General features: G+C 46.3%; 1 protein-coding gene and 1 non-coding gene across 2 annotated transcripts in view; one reads left to right on the top strand and one right to left on the bottom strand.

The window, feature by feature from the left end:
• Positions 1-15,062, top strand: part of ccdc169 (coiled-coil domain containing 169) — a 140,445-nt gene that overhangs the window by 36,507 nt on the left and 88,876 nt on the right. The window contains exons 2-4 of the mRNA XM_070892348.1: positions 4,827-4,909; positions 7,149-7,259; positions 7,635-7,675. Of these exons, the coding sequence (XP_070748449.1) occupies positions 4,827-4,909; positions 7,149-7,259; positions 7,635-7,675 (235 nt within the window). The remainder of the gene's footprint in view (positions 1-4,826; positions 4,910-7,148; positions 7,260-7,634; positions 7,676-15,062) is intronic.
• LOC139275467 (U2 spliceosomal RNA) lies at positions 4,184-4,365 on the bottom strand. The gene has a single exon (XR_011595732.1). It is a non-coding gene; the product is annotated as a U2 spliceosomal RNA (small nuclear RNA).

Below are 15,062 nucleotides of genomic sequence, written 5' to 3'. Positions count from 1 at the left end.
CCAACTAATAGTTACTCCATTTCTAGTTAGGCCAGCGTATGTAGTCTCTCGAGAAAACCCTTGCGGAGAGTTAAACAAATCGGCGCAGATAAGGAAATCGGCGCAGGTAAGTGCAGCCATGCGCGGACAGCAGCAGCAGGAAAGGTAAGAGAGATGGGGGAGGAAGAGAGAGATGGGGGAGGAAGAGAGAGGTGGGGGAAGCCTTTGACCGGGGGGGGGAGGAAGAGAGAGGTGGGGGGAGGGGGGGGAGGAAGAGAGAGGTGGGGGGAGGGGGTGGGGGGAAGCCTTTGACCGGGAGGGAGGAGACCACTCGGCCTGGGCTAGAGGCGGGGGAGCGGACCAGGAGGCTACTCGGCCAGGGCGAGCGCAGATCAAGGCTCCGCTCCCCTCAGGTTAGGCCACGCCAAAATGAAGAGATCCTAAGGGGAAACTTCCAACACTTTTTTGGGCGTACTTGGACCACAAAAAATCAGGCGTAACTCTTCAAGTATGTCAAAAAAATGCTTTGGGGAAAATTGAGCCCCATGAAACTACTGGATTGTCGTAAAAACCCATCTGGTTCACTAATGTCCTTTAAGGAAGGAAATCTGCTGTCCTTACCTGGTCTGGCCTATATGTGACGCCAGACCCACAGTAATGTGGTTGACTCTTAACTGCCCACTGAAATGGCCCAGCAAGCTACTCAGTTGTAACAAACCGCTACAGGAAACAATAATAAGAATAAAACCAGACAAACCTACCCGGCATTGACCTTGGCACTGGCTTTGGACATGACAATGACACACCCAGCCCAGTTGACCCTGCAAAGTCCTCCTCACTAACATATGGGGACTCGTGCCAAAATTGGAAGAGCTGTCCCACAGATTAGTCAAGCAACAGCCTGACATAGTCATACTCACAGAATCATACCATTCCGCCGATGTCCCAGACTCTTCCATTGCCATCCCTGGATATGTCCTGTCCCACCGGCAGGACAGACCCACTAGGGGTAGCAGCTCAGTGATATACAATCGGGAGGGAGTGGCCCTAGGAGTCCTCGGCATTAACGCCGAACCCCATGAAGTCTCATGACTTCAGGTCAAGCATTGGCAAGGAACCCTCCTGCTGATTATTATCTACCGCCCTCCGTCAGCTGATGAAACCAGTACTCCTCCATGTTGAACACCACTTGCAAGAAGCACTGAGGGTAGAAAGGGCACATAATTTACTCTGGGTGGGAGACTTCAATGTCCATCACCAAGAGTGGCTCGGTAGCACCACTACTGACCGAGCTGGCCGAGTCCTGAAGGACATAGCTGCCAGGCTGGGCCTGCAGCAGATGGTGATCACTACATAGTCATTGTGCAGACTAAATCCCGTCTTCATGCTGAAGACACCCTCCATTGTGTTGTGTGGCACTACTACCATGCTAAATGAGACAGATTCAGAACAGATACAGCAGCTCGAAACTGGGCATCCATGAGGTCCTGTGGGCCATCTGCAGCAGCAGAATTGTATTCCACCACAATCTGCAACGTCATGGCCCAGCATAGGGGGATCAAGGGGTATGGCGAGAAAGCAGGAATGGGGTACTGAAGTTGAATGTTCAGCCATGAACTCATTGAATGGCGGTGCAGGCTAGAAGGGCCGAATGGCCTACTCCTGCACCTATTTTCTATGTTTCTATGTTTCTATATCCCTCACTCCACCATTACCATCAAGCCAGGGGACCTACCCTGGTTCATGAAGAGTGCAGAAGAGCCTGTCAGGAGCAGCACCAGGCGTAGCTAAAAATGAGGTAACAATCTGGGATACATGCATGCTAAACAAAGGAAGCAGCATGATATAAACAGAGCTAAGTGATCCCACAATCAATGGATCAGATCAAAGCTCTGCAGTCCTGTCACATCCAGTCGTGAATGGTGCAGGACAATTAAACAACTAACAGGAGGAGGAGGCTCCATGAATATCCCCTTCCTCAATGATGGTGGAGCCCAGCACGCAAGTGCAAAAGACAAGGCTGAAACATTTGCAACCATCATCAGCCAGAAATGCCAAGTGGATGATCCATATCGGCCTCCTCCTGAGGTCCCCGCCATCACAGAAGCCAGTCTTCAGCCAATTTGATTCATTCCATGTGATATCAAGAAGCAGCTGAGCGCACTGGAGACAGCAAAGGCTATGGGTCCCAACAACATCCTGGCTGTTGTGCTGAAGACTTGTGCTCAAGAATTAGCCACGCCTCTTGCCAAGCTGTTCCAGTACAGCTACAACACTGGCAATGCGGAAAACTGCCCAAGTATGTCCTGTCCACAAAAAGCAGGACAAATCCAATCTGGTCAATTACCGTCCCATCAGTCTACTCTAAATCATCAGCATAGTGATGGAAGGTGTCATCGACAGTGCTATCAAGTGGCACTTACCAATAACCTACTCACCAATGCTCAGTTTGGGTTCCGCCAGGATCACTTAGCTCCAGAATTCATTACAGCCTGAAGAACTGAATTCCAGAGGTGAAGTGAGAGTGACTGCCGTTGACATCAAGGCAGCATTTGACCAAGTATGGTATCAAGGAGCCCTAGTAAAACTGAAGTCAATGGGAATCAGGAGGAAAACTCTCCACTGGCTGGAGTTATACCTAGCACAAAGGAAGATGGTTGCGATTGTTGGAGGTCAATCATCTCAGTCCAAGGGCATTGCTGCAGGTGTTCCTCAGGGCAGAGGCTGAGGCCCAACTATCTTCAGCTGCTTCATCAATTACCTTTCTTCCATCATAAGATCAGAACTGAAGATGTTCACTGATGATTGCACAGTTGCATTCGCAACTCCTCAGATAATGGAGTCCATGCCCACATGCAGCAAGACCTGGATGACATTCAGGCTTGGGCTGATAAGTGGCAAGTAACATTCGCACCACACAAGTGCCAGACAATGACCATCTCCAACAAGGGAGAGTCTAACACCCTCCCCTTGATATTCAACGGCATTACCATTGGCGAATCCCTCACCATCAACATCCCGGGGGTCACCATTGACCAGAAACTTAACTAGACCAGCCATATAAATACTCTGGCTACAAGAGTGGGTCAGGGGCTGGGTATTCTGTGGTGAGTGTCACCTCCTGACTACCCAAACACTTTCTACCATCTACAAGACACATTCAGGAGTGTGATGGAATACTCTCCATTTGCCTGGATGAGTGCAGCTCCAACAACACTCAAGAAGCTCAATACCATCCAGGACAAAGCAGCCCGCTTGATTGGCACCCCATCTACCACCATAAACATTCAGTCCCTCCACCACCAGCATACCGTGGCTGCAGTGTGTACCATCTACAAGCTGCACTGCAGAAACTTGGTACGGCTTCTTCAGCAGCACCTCCCAAACCCACGACCTCTACCATGTTGAAGGACAAGGGCAGCAGGCGCATGGGAGTACCATCACCAGCAAATTTCCCTCCAAGCTACACACCATCCTCACTTGGAAATATATCGCCATTCCTTCATCGGCGCTGGTTCAAAATCCTGGAACTCCCTCCCTAACAGCACTGTGGGAGTACCTTCACTATAAGGACTGCAGCGGTTCAAGAAGGTGGCTTAGAACCACCTTATCAAGAGCAATTAGGGATGGGCAATAAATGCTGGCCTTGTTAGCGATGCCCACATCCTGTGAACTAATTAAAAAAAAGATGCCATAATTGCTTAACCCTCTGAAACAAGCTGCTTAGTGTCATGATTGAAAATATAACAAGATTGCAATTGTTCCTCATTAATTACTCAAATTCTAATAATAATTTTTTCTTGCTTTTGTTAATTCTATCAATTCTCATTAAAAAAAATTGTTTTGAGGTTATGTAAATTTGTGCTCATCAACATGAGGATCACAGTCCTTGCACCACAGAGAACACCAAGCATTTTATGGGGTTAGATTGAGAGTCAAACTTTAATTAGGTTTCCCTGCAATGTATGTTCACTCTAGCCTTAGAAGATCACCAGTATGGCAGTTAATTTCCCATACCAGCTGCCTTTGTGGCCACTGAGTGAGATTGCCAATTTAGTTCTGAAGAATTTTCAGTTCTGTGCTGCTAATTCATGCATCACAGGAATTAGATTGGGATTTTTTTTCTTCATTCTTGTCAGATCAACTCCAGCGCCAAAGATCACTTTGCGCTACTATATTTGATCTTAGCCAAAAGGCCAAGAGGGGAAGCTGCCCCGTTCCTGGAAACACTGCAATACCAGGTCGGTGCCTGGAGTGGACGGAGCAAGCCCCTGTTCCATCTCCCTGTTCCAAAAATCAATTTAAGATTTGGTCCCCAGATAGGGGATATTAAACTGATAAGAACAGATACCACACTTGATCTTAGCCAAAAGGTCGAGAATAGATTGGGATTGCCAAATAGTTTCATATGTAAGACTTTATCCACATCCAATTCCAGGTTACAGAGAGGGAACGACACTGCCATTTACTCCCTTTATCGCTATAGTAGTATAAAGTATTTTAGTAATGGGTAGCGGCATTGTAAGTGTTTTTATGAACATTTCTTCTGGTTATTAATATTAGTCTGTTGATGAATTTTGTAGAAATACCACCTGAGGTATTCCTCCTGAGCATATTTATGATATGCATAGTAACCACAACACTTCTTATCCCACGACTTAATCTAAATTTTGGATGCTCATCTCAGAAACTTATTATAATCAGATTGTGTGAAACAGTTTATTGCTGTATAATTTAGAATAGAAAATAATAAAATTTCAAGTTTTATTTTCACCGAAAACATACATATGCAATTTTTGCTGTAATAATCGATTATTTAAGTGCATTATCTTTTGTTTATAATACAGAGAAATGCTTGATCAATCTGCTTCTGAATTGCGAAACACAGTGTCTCTACTGGAAAAGCGATTAGACAATGTTGAAGATGAAGGTACATAAGAAAAGTTTTAGCCCAGCAGTATTCTTTTTTAAGGCTTCAAACCCTTTTTGGAAACAACTTTTAGGAATAGAGCACCATATGAAAATGTAGTAAGAACTATTTGATTCGAACCACCGTCAGAAAAAAGTTTGAAGTAATTTCAGATTCTACAGTGGCGGCAGCCCCAAGGTGCCAGTGGAAAATCTGATCAGCACCCTGCCTTTTCAAGGTGGGAAGCCCAAGGCCATTATTGGGCCAAAAGCTTAAGTAAAGAAAACTTCTCTCCTTGCTGGAAATGGTGGAAAAGCAATCAGATCTTCCGGGATTGATTACAACAACTTATATTTATTCCCTTTAGCATAGAAAAATGTTCCAAAGCACTTAACAAATGCATAACAAAGACAAAATCCCTAATGGTGGAGCAAAGTGAGTGGGGGATGCACAAGTGACCAGAGTCGAAGAAACACAGAGTTCTTGGAGGGTTGTAGTGCTAGAGGAGGTTACAGAAATAGAGAAGGCCGAGACTAAGAAGGGAATTAAACATGACAATGAGAATTTTAAATCTTCGGTATTGGGGAAGCGGGACTGGATACAGGTCAGTACTTATAGGGGTGATGGCTGAGTGAAGCTTGAGGATAGGATACGGACAGGAGACTTTGGGATGAGCTGAATCTTATGGCGGGTGGAGGATGTGAGAGCATTGGAATAGTCGAGACTGGAGCACTGTTCCCCGTAATTCATTTTTGGGTGCGTGGCCCCTTTAAGGGGCTGCAGGCCCACTCATAGTTTCACGCATGCGCAAACGTCAACATAGGAAAAGCTGATCCCGGGCTACGCGGGACTGGCAGAGAGCTGCACATCTGTGCAGCTTATAGGGAACGTTGGTCCGGAAGTGACAAAGGCATGGATGAGGGTCTCAGCAGTAGATGGGCTGATGTATGGGTGGAGGAAGGTGAAGTTTCGGAGGTGGAAGTAGGCAGTCTCTGATGATATGGGGGTGGAAGCTCAGTCCTGGATCAAATAGAACATCAAAATTGCAAAAAGTCTGGTTCAACCTAAACCAGTAGGGGTATAGAATCTGTGGCAAAGTTACGGAGGTGGGGTCCGAAGATGATGGCTTTGGTCTTCCCAATATTTAATTGGAGGAAATTGAAGCTCACCCAGGGTGTTTGGCAAGTAATCCGACAGTGGAGGGGGTGGGGTGGGGGGGCGGTGGCGATTGAGAGAGGTGGCGGCGAGATACAGCTGGATGTCCTAATGTACATTTGAAACTTGACCCTATGTCCCTTTGGTCCTTACCTTCTTTGAACTGTTCCGTATGTCCACGACAGAATTCACGTCTGCTCTCTGTATGGAATCCCTGTATGGGATTCATTAGGATTAATAGGGGCCTGGTGGGTGGAATTCCTGGGTAGTTTAGGCATGCCCATATATTGTTACTGGGCTAGAGGGGGGCGGCATGAGGATGTCATGGCTACCCTTGTCTCTTCCCCACCCCCCCGGCCCCCCACATTGGGATTTCCAGTATAGGGTAAATGGAGTGTGAATTTGGCAAATCTGAGTTTGGCTCCAAATTGAGGCTCCATCACCAATATCATGATGTATTCTGCCCTCCCTAGCTCCAGGAATCGTTGTCTCTGCTTGATAACTTAATTTTGAATAATCTCGTTTGTTAAATAGTACATTGTATAAACATATTTTGCATGTAATAAAATGTGAACAAAACAAACATATTCTGTGGTTAACAGAATACAGGTATAACCAAATGTGTTATCATAGAATCGTAGAAAATTACAGCACGGAAGGAGGCAATTTGGCCCATCGTATCCGCGCCGGCCGACAAAGCGCTATCCAGACTAATCCCATTTTCCAGCTCTTGGTCCGTAGCCTTGTAGGTTAACTGACCTAAGAAAGATTCATCAAGACTTGAAAGCTTGTAGGCCTAACAAAATATATATGTTTTAATAAAAATATATCACGGATCATTATTTTAAATAATGTATGCTGGTTTCCTAAAATGTAATTTAAATAAAAAGTTTGTATGTGAAGCTTGCACTCATCAAGCTGAGGGATGTTAGTGCTGAGCAATAAAAACATTTCCATTTTGGACACCCATTGCCAGTATTCATTTCAGATCAGCACAGCTGTATGGAATATAAAGCTCTCCATGCTCTGTCCCCTCAATCTCAAACTCAGAATCTGCAGTAAATATATGTTTGGTTTTAAATGTTTTGTTTCCATCCTTCATTAGGAAATGAGTGGAAAACTAGGTATGAAACTCAGCAGGAGCTGAATATACAACTAGAGAGACAAATTAGAATTTTAGAAGAGAAAGTGGAGTACATTCGTGGCAGTCCTACAGGTAAATACTTGCACAATACAAAAATATTTATTTTATTTTGCATAGTGCAGTTCATTTTCTGCAAAGTACATCAAATCATTCTTCAGGTCAATTTAATTTAATATGGAGTGAATACTGGTCAAAGGCAAAGTAAAATCCATTATATCAAAAATTGTAGTGACCAGTATTTTTTAGAGCAGATAAATGCACAGAAGATACATTCATTGCTAGGATCTTTTTCTCACAGGTACTGAGTAAATATCCGTTGATCATTTACTGCACTGAATTATTTTGCATGAAATTATTTTACAATCCTGTTCCCTCAATTCTCACAAAACTCAGTAAAAATTAAATAAAAATATATCTGATCAGATATTCTTCTGCCTCTATTTGTAGACAGATTGTCTTCTGTACGTTCATATGAGGAGATGCCAGTAGTAAGTACAATATTTTAAAATTTGTTAAGAGTTGCCATCATACAAAGTAACATTTAATCATGATTATGTCTTAAGATAAAGTTTTTAAATACTCATTATCTGAACAATGCCATTTTCTGTCAAATTTTGTTTTATGAAACAAGGTACAGAAGTATAAATAAAATAAACTCCCTTTATGGCAAATGTGGGATTCAAACTCCGATCTGTATACTCTCTGTGGCCACCTAAACAAATGCCCAATCCTCCCCTGCAGTGGAATGAAAAGTGGAGCGTGGTCAAGTATCCCAAAGATTTCTCTGTTTCTGCTCACTTACTTACCGTCACTGTAAAGGTGGCAGTGCTTAGCCTGCATGGTTGTCCGCAGGCAGGAAGGGATCGGGAAGGTGAAAGGTCACACAGGAGTGTGATTCGCAACTCGGGGAGTCACTTCTTCTACTTTGACGACAGTTTGAGCATTTGAAGGTACTGTGTGAAACTTACTGAGAATTTAACAGACCTCTGCACAATGAACTAATGGATTTCCCTCTGGGGATTCCATTGTTCCTGTACTTTGAGGAGGAGTATGATAAGGACAGGGATGGATGCCAGGAGAGTGCAGTCCTACACACAGGCAACACCTAACCCACAGGTAACCACACCATAGGTTGTACTGACCGCAGAGTATTCTTCTCATAGTCAGTGTCTGAGAATGCTGCAATTTTCCCCGGCACCCTGACAGAGATATGCCAGCTGTTGGAATCTGAATTGCAGCCTCCTTTCATTGGAGCACCGCCTTGTATGTGGTTGTATTCATGGTAGTCATCAAGATCCATGGCATGGCCCTGGACAACGTGAACCATTTCCCATACCTCGGGAGCCTCTTATCAACAAGAGCAGACATTGATGACGAGATTCAACACCGCCTTCGGCCACCTGAGGAAAAGAGTGTTCGAAGACCAGACCCTCAAATCTGCCACCAAGCTCATGGTCTACAAGGCTATAGTTATACCCGCCCTCCTGTATGGCTCAGAGGCATGGACCATGTACAGTAAACACCTCAAGTCGCTGGAGAAATACCACCAACGATGTCTCCGCAAGATCCTACAAATCCCCTGGGAGGACAGACGCACCAACATTAGCGTCCTCGACTAGGCCAACATCCCCAGTATTGAAGCACTGACCACACTTGATCAGCTCCGCTGGGCAGGCCACATTGTCCGCATGCCAGACACGAGACTCCCAAAGCAAGCGCTCTACTCGGAACTCGTCCACGGCAAACGAGCCGAAGGTGGGCAGAGGAAACGTTACAAGGACACCTTCAAAGCCTCCCTGATAAAGTACAACATCCCCACTGACACCTGGGAGTCCCTGGCCAAAGACCGCCACAAGTGGGGGAAGTGCATCCGGGAGGGCGCTGAGCACCTGTGACAGGGACTGTGGCTCTCGTATTGGACTGTTCAGCCACCAAAGGACTAATTTTAAGAGTGGAAGCAAGTCTTCCTCGATTCCGAGGGACTGCCTATGATGATGAGGTGGTATACATGCTCCACACAGGCCTCCTCCCACCTTACTTCATCTCATCCCATCATCACATCCTATTCCTTTCTCCCTCATGTATTTATCTACCTTCCTCTTAAATGAGTCTATGCTATTTATCTCAACCACTTCATGTGGTAGCGAGTTCCACATTCTCACCAATCTATGAGTAAATCATTATTTAATTATTCTTTGGTACTGTATTACTGTCCACTGTCAAGGCCTGCTCACACTTGCTGCCTCAACTCACATATAAAGAATAAATACCTCAGCAAGCAATACTGCTTTCAGGAATGGAGGGGAGAGTATTGTGTGGGGAAGGAAATAAAGCACAATTCTGAAAATTTGACCTGACCTCTCATCTTTCTCTAGTTTCTCTCCGATTTCCCCTCACGACCTTACCGAGCTCATCCTGTCCATGAGATCCACTTCCTGCTCCCTTGAGCCTATTCCCACCAAACTGTTAACCACCCAACTTCCTTTTCTGACACCCATGTTAGCTGACATTGTTAACAGTTCTCTCTCCTCAGGTCCTATCACCCTCTCCAATCTCCCATCATCACCCCTCTCCTCAAAAAACCAACCCTCGACCTCTTCGTCCTTGCAAACTACTGCCTCATCTCCAATCTCCCTTTCCCCTCCAAAGTCCTTGAAAATATTGTCTCCTCCCAAATCCGTTCCCATCTTTCCTGCAAATCCATGTTTGAATCCCTCCAATCTGGTTTCCGCACCTGTCACAATGCCGAAACGGCTCTCACCAAAGTCACAAATGACATCGTTTGTGACTGTGACAAAGGCAAACTATCCCTCCTCGTTCTTCTTGACTTGTCTGCAGTCCTTGACATGGTTGACCACTCTATCCTTCTCCAACATCTCTCCACTGTCATCCAGCTGGGTGGGACTGCACTTGCCTGCTTCCATTCTTATCTATCTAATCGTAGCCAGGGAATTACCAGCAACAGCTTCTCTTCCCGCCCCAGCATCGTTACTTCTGGTGTCCCCCAAGGATCTATCCTTGGCCCCCTCTTATTTCTCTTCTACATGTTGCCCCTTGGCAACATCATCTGAAAACACAGTGTCAGTTTCCACATGTACTCTGATGACACCCAGCTCTACCTCACTACCACGTCTCTCGACCCCGCCACGGTCTCAAAATTGTCAGACTGCTTGTCCGACATCCAGTTCTGGATGAGTAGAAATTTTCTCCAATTGAATATTGGGAAGACCGAAGCCATTGTTTTCAGTCCCCGCCACAATCTCTGTTCCCTAGCCACTAACTCCATCCCTCTCCCCAACTTCTGTCTGAGGCTGAACCAGGCTGTTCGCAACCTTGGTATCATATTTCACCCTGAAATGAGCTTTCGACCACATATCCGCAACATAACTAAGACCGCCTATTTCCACTTCTGTAATATCGCCCGTCTCCGCCCTTGCCTCAGCTGATCCGCTGCTGAAGCCCTCATCCATGTCTTTGTTACCTCAAGGCAGTCCTGGCTGGCCTCCCACATTCTACCCTACGTAAACTAGAGGTGATATAAAACTCGGCTGCCTATGCCCTAACTCGTACCAAGTCTCGCTCATCCATCACCCCTGTGCTTGCTGACCTACATTGGCTCCCAGTTAAGCAAAGCCTCGATTTCAAAATTCTCATCCTTGTTTTCAAATCCTTCCATGGCCTTGTCCCTCCCTATCTCTGTAATCTCCTCCAGTCCCACAACCCCCCCCTCCCCCCCCACCCTGCCACCAGTTATCTAATTCTGCCCTCTTGAGCATCCCTGATTATGTTTGCGCAACCATTGTTGGCCGTGCCTTCTGTTTCCTAGGCCCTGATCTCTGGAGTTCCTTGCCTAGACCTTTCTGCCTCTCTACCTCTCTTTCTTCTTTCAAGATACTCCTTAAAACATAGAAACATAGAAAATAGGTGCAGGAGTAGGCCATTCGGCCCTTCGAGCCTGCACCACCATTCAATAAGATCATGGCTGATCATTCACCTCAGTACCCCTTTCCTGCTTTCTCTATAGAAAACCTGCCTCTTTGACCAAGCTTTTGGTCACCTGCCCTCATTTCTCCTTATGCAGTTCAGTGTGTCAAATTGTTTATCTCCTAATTCTCCTGTGAAGCGCCTTGGGATGTTTCACCACGTGAAAGGCGCTATATAAATACAAGTTGTTGGTGTTGAAATTGTTATTTTGTCTTGCGGTTAAGATCCATAGGTAAATAAATTCTTAGTAAAATAAACTGTATCATCCAAACCCCTTAATGTTCCCAAAGTTAGGTAAGAGTTAACCGTATTTTTAAAAATCATTGCCACAGTGTTATTTTAGAATCTGTTGGGTGCAATCTTTTTGGGTATTTGAGTCATTTTTATGTGAGGACAGCTGGAGATCCAGAATTAAAATTTTATGTGAATGTAATTAGACACAATTTCCATATCAATCTTGCCTGCAGACCTGTACGTGGGTGTAAAAGCATCCTTTGGCAGTAAGAATGCTAACCATGCATACCTACTATTAACTCATAACACCATTTCCTGTGTTGCATGGTTTTTTTTTGTGCTTCCCGTGTCCTGGACAACCACGTGTGCAGGAGGTGTTGTCAGCTGGAGGAGCTCTGGGTTTCAGAGCTTGAGCAGCAACTGGCGTCACTGTGGTGCATCCGCAAGGCTGAGAGCTACGTGGATAGCACGTTTCAGGAGGTGGTCACTCCGCAGCTAAGGTGTGCGCAGGCAGCGAGGAAATGGTTGACTGCCAGGCACAAGAGGTGGACCAGGCAGATAGTGCAGGAGTCCCCTGAGTGCATCCTGCTCTCCAACCAGTATTCTGTTCTGATTGCTAGTGAGGGCGATGGTTCCTCTGGGATGTGCAGCCAGAGCCAAGTCCACGGCACCACGGGTTGCTCAGCTGTACAAGGGGGAGGAAGAAGAGCGGAAGGGCTATAGTGGTAGGGGATTCGATAGGGGAACGGACAGGCATTTCTGCGGCTGCAGACGTGACTCCAGGATGGTATGTTGCCTCCCTGGTGCCAGGGTTAAGGATGTCCCTGAGGTGGGGGCAGAGTTGAACAGCCAGAGTTGGTTAAGGAGAATATTACAGTGCTGGAGAGGGAGGATGTCCTGGCAGGGACAAGGACAGAATCTATATGGCTAGAGAAATAATAGAGGTGCCATTACACTACTAGTTGTATTCTATAGACCACCAAATAGTGGGAAAGATATGAAGGAGCAAATTTGCAGAGAAAATAGAGAGAGGTGCAAGAACTATAGAGTAGTTATAATGGTGGATTTCAACTATCCTAATATAGAAAGGGATCGTAATAATGTAAAGGGCAGAGTACTGGTGAGGGGAAGAATTTCTTGATCGGTATGTTTCCGGCCCGATGAGGGAGGAGGAGGCATTGCTGGATCTGGTTCTGGGGACTGAGGTAGATCAAGTGGAGCAAGTGTCAGTAGGTGAACATTTATGGAACAGTGATCATAGTATCATAAGTTTAGATTAGCTATGGGAAAGGACAGGGAGCAACCTAGAGTAAAAATGTTTAACTGGGGGAAGGCCAACTTTGGTGGGCTGAGAACAGATCTGGCCCGGGTAAACTGGAATCAAAGATTGGCAGGCGAAACTGTAAAGGAACAATGGGCTTTAAAGAGGAAATAGTTTGGGTTTGTTGAGGTACATTCCCACAAGGGGAAAAAGGTAGAGCCACTAAAGTCAGAGCTCCCTGGAGGACGAAACAAATAGCCAATATGATGAAGCAGAAAACGAGCACAAATGTCAGGTTGCAGATACTTCTGAGAATCAGGGTATATATAGAAAAGTCAGAGAAGAAGAGAAAAAGATAATAAGGGGCAAAGAGATGGATGGGAATAGAAGGGCAGCTAACATAAAAGGTAATCCAAAAGTCTGCTGTAGGCATATAAATAGTAAAAGGGTAGTAAGAGGAGGGGTGGGCCGATTAGGGACTAAAAAGGAGACATATGCATGGAGGCAAAGTGTATGGCTAAGGTACTAAGTGAGAACTTTGCATCTGTCTTCACCAAGGAAGAGGATGCTGCCATAGACATCATGAAGGAGGAGGTAGTGGACACACTTGATGGGATAAAAATTGGATAAAGACGAGGTATTAGAAAGGCTGGCTGTACTTAAAGTAGATACATCTCCAGGAGCGGATGGGATGCATCCTAGGATGCTGAGGGATTAAGGGCATAAATCACGGAGGTACTGGCCATAATATTCCAATCCTCCATAGATACGGGTTAGTGCCTCTTTCTCTCTCCCCCCCATCCCTCTCTCTCTCCCCCAGTCTCTCTCTCTCTCTTGCTCTGTCCTAGTCTCTCTCTCCCTCTAACCCCTTCCCCAGTCTCTCGCTCTCTCCCAGTCTCTCTCCCAGCCTCTCTCTCTCCCAGTCTCTCTCTCTCCCAGTCTCTCCCCAGCCTCTTTCTCTCTCACCCTGTCTCTCTCTCTCTCTCTCTCCCCCAGTCTCTCTCTCTCTCTCTCTCTCTCTCTCTTCCACCCTTCTCTTGGCCTCCCGCCGCTTCTTTGCTTGCCGCCACCACTCTTGGCCCCCCCCCCCACCGCCGCTCACCGGCCCTCTCAGCCCCCCGCCGCTGCTCTCCGCCACCCACGGGCCCTCTCGGCACCCTGGCCGCCGCCCGCTGAGATCAGGTCGGCAGTCTCGGGCCTCAGATCCTGCTTCTCGGCACTATGTGGAGGGAATGATTTGGGGACGGGGACGGTGGTGGGGGGGGGCGGAGCTTGACAGACGCCGCATGGGGGACGGGGCTTGTCTGTCAAAAAAAGTGCAGTGCAAATAGTTACATCGTAAGGATAAACTCAGCAACTACAGGCCAGTCAGTTTAACCTTGGTAGTGGGGAATCTTTTAGAAACTGTAATCAGGGACAAAATTAACAGTCACTTGGAGAGAGGTGGATTAATTGAGCAAAGCCAGCACAGATTTGTAAAAGGCAAATTGTGTTTAACCATCTTGATTGAGTTTTTTGATAAGGTAACATAAAGGGTTGATGAAGGTAATGCAGTTGACGTGGTGTACATGGATTTCCAAAAGGCGTTCAACAAAGTGCCACATAATAGGCTTGCCAGAAAAATTGAAGCCCATGAATTAAACGGCACTGTGGCAGCCTGGATACAAAATTGCCGAAGTGACAGGAAACAGAGTAGTGATGAACAGTTATTCTTCAAATTGGAGGAAAGTATGCTATGGTGTTCCCTAGGGATCGGTTCTGGGACCACTGCTTTTCTTGAAATATATTAATGACTTGGATGTGAGTGTACAGGGCACAATTTCAGAATTTGCAGATGACACAAAACTTGGAAATATGGGGCCCAAGTTTCCACATGATAGAAAACGGGCACCCCTCCGAGCTGGGCGACCGTTTTTCGCGGCTAAAACGGCGCCGGAAAAAAAACGAGCGATTCTGGAGCGCTTTGCAGCTCCTTGTCTGCTTGGCGCGGCGCCCAGAGGGGCGGAGCCTACACTCGCGGCGATTTTGTAAGTGGGAGGGGGCGGGTACTATTTAAATTAGTTTTTTTCCTGCCGGCAACGCTGCACGTGCGCGTTGGAGCGTTCGCGCATGCTCAGTGTGAAAAAAACATTGGCACTCGGCCATTTTTGTAGTTCTTTGTAGCTGTTTAGTTTCTGAACATTTTGTAATAAAAGTACATTGCCATCAGCACAGAGGCTTCTTGTAGCAGTGAGAAGGGGGCAGGAAGCCTCAGAAAGTTGAGGTAGCCGTTTCCCGACAACCTCCCCCTTTTGCCATTGGGAAATGGCTCCTCAATTTCTGAGGCTTCCTGCAGCCTTCTCTCTTTCCCGCCAGCCGTCTGGAACGGCTCCATTCCCTTCCCCCCGCGTTCGGTC

This window comes from Pristiophorus japonicus, chromosome 10 (genome assembly GCF_044704955.1).
Source record: "Pristiophorus japonicus isolate sPriJap1 chromosome 10, sPriJap1.hap1, whole genome shotgun sequence".
NCBI classification, from domain to species: domain Eukaryota; kingdom Metazoa; phylum Chordata; class Chondrichthyes; family Pristiophoridae; genus Pristiophorus; species Pristiophorus japonicus.
Note: the sequence above shows the minus strand (reverse complement) of the source record. Positions and strands in the feature narration are given on the sequence as shown.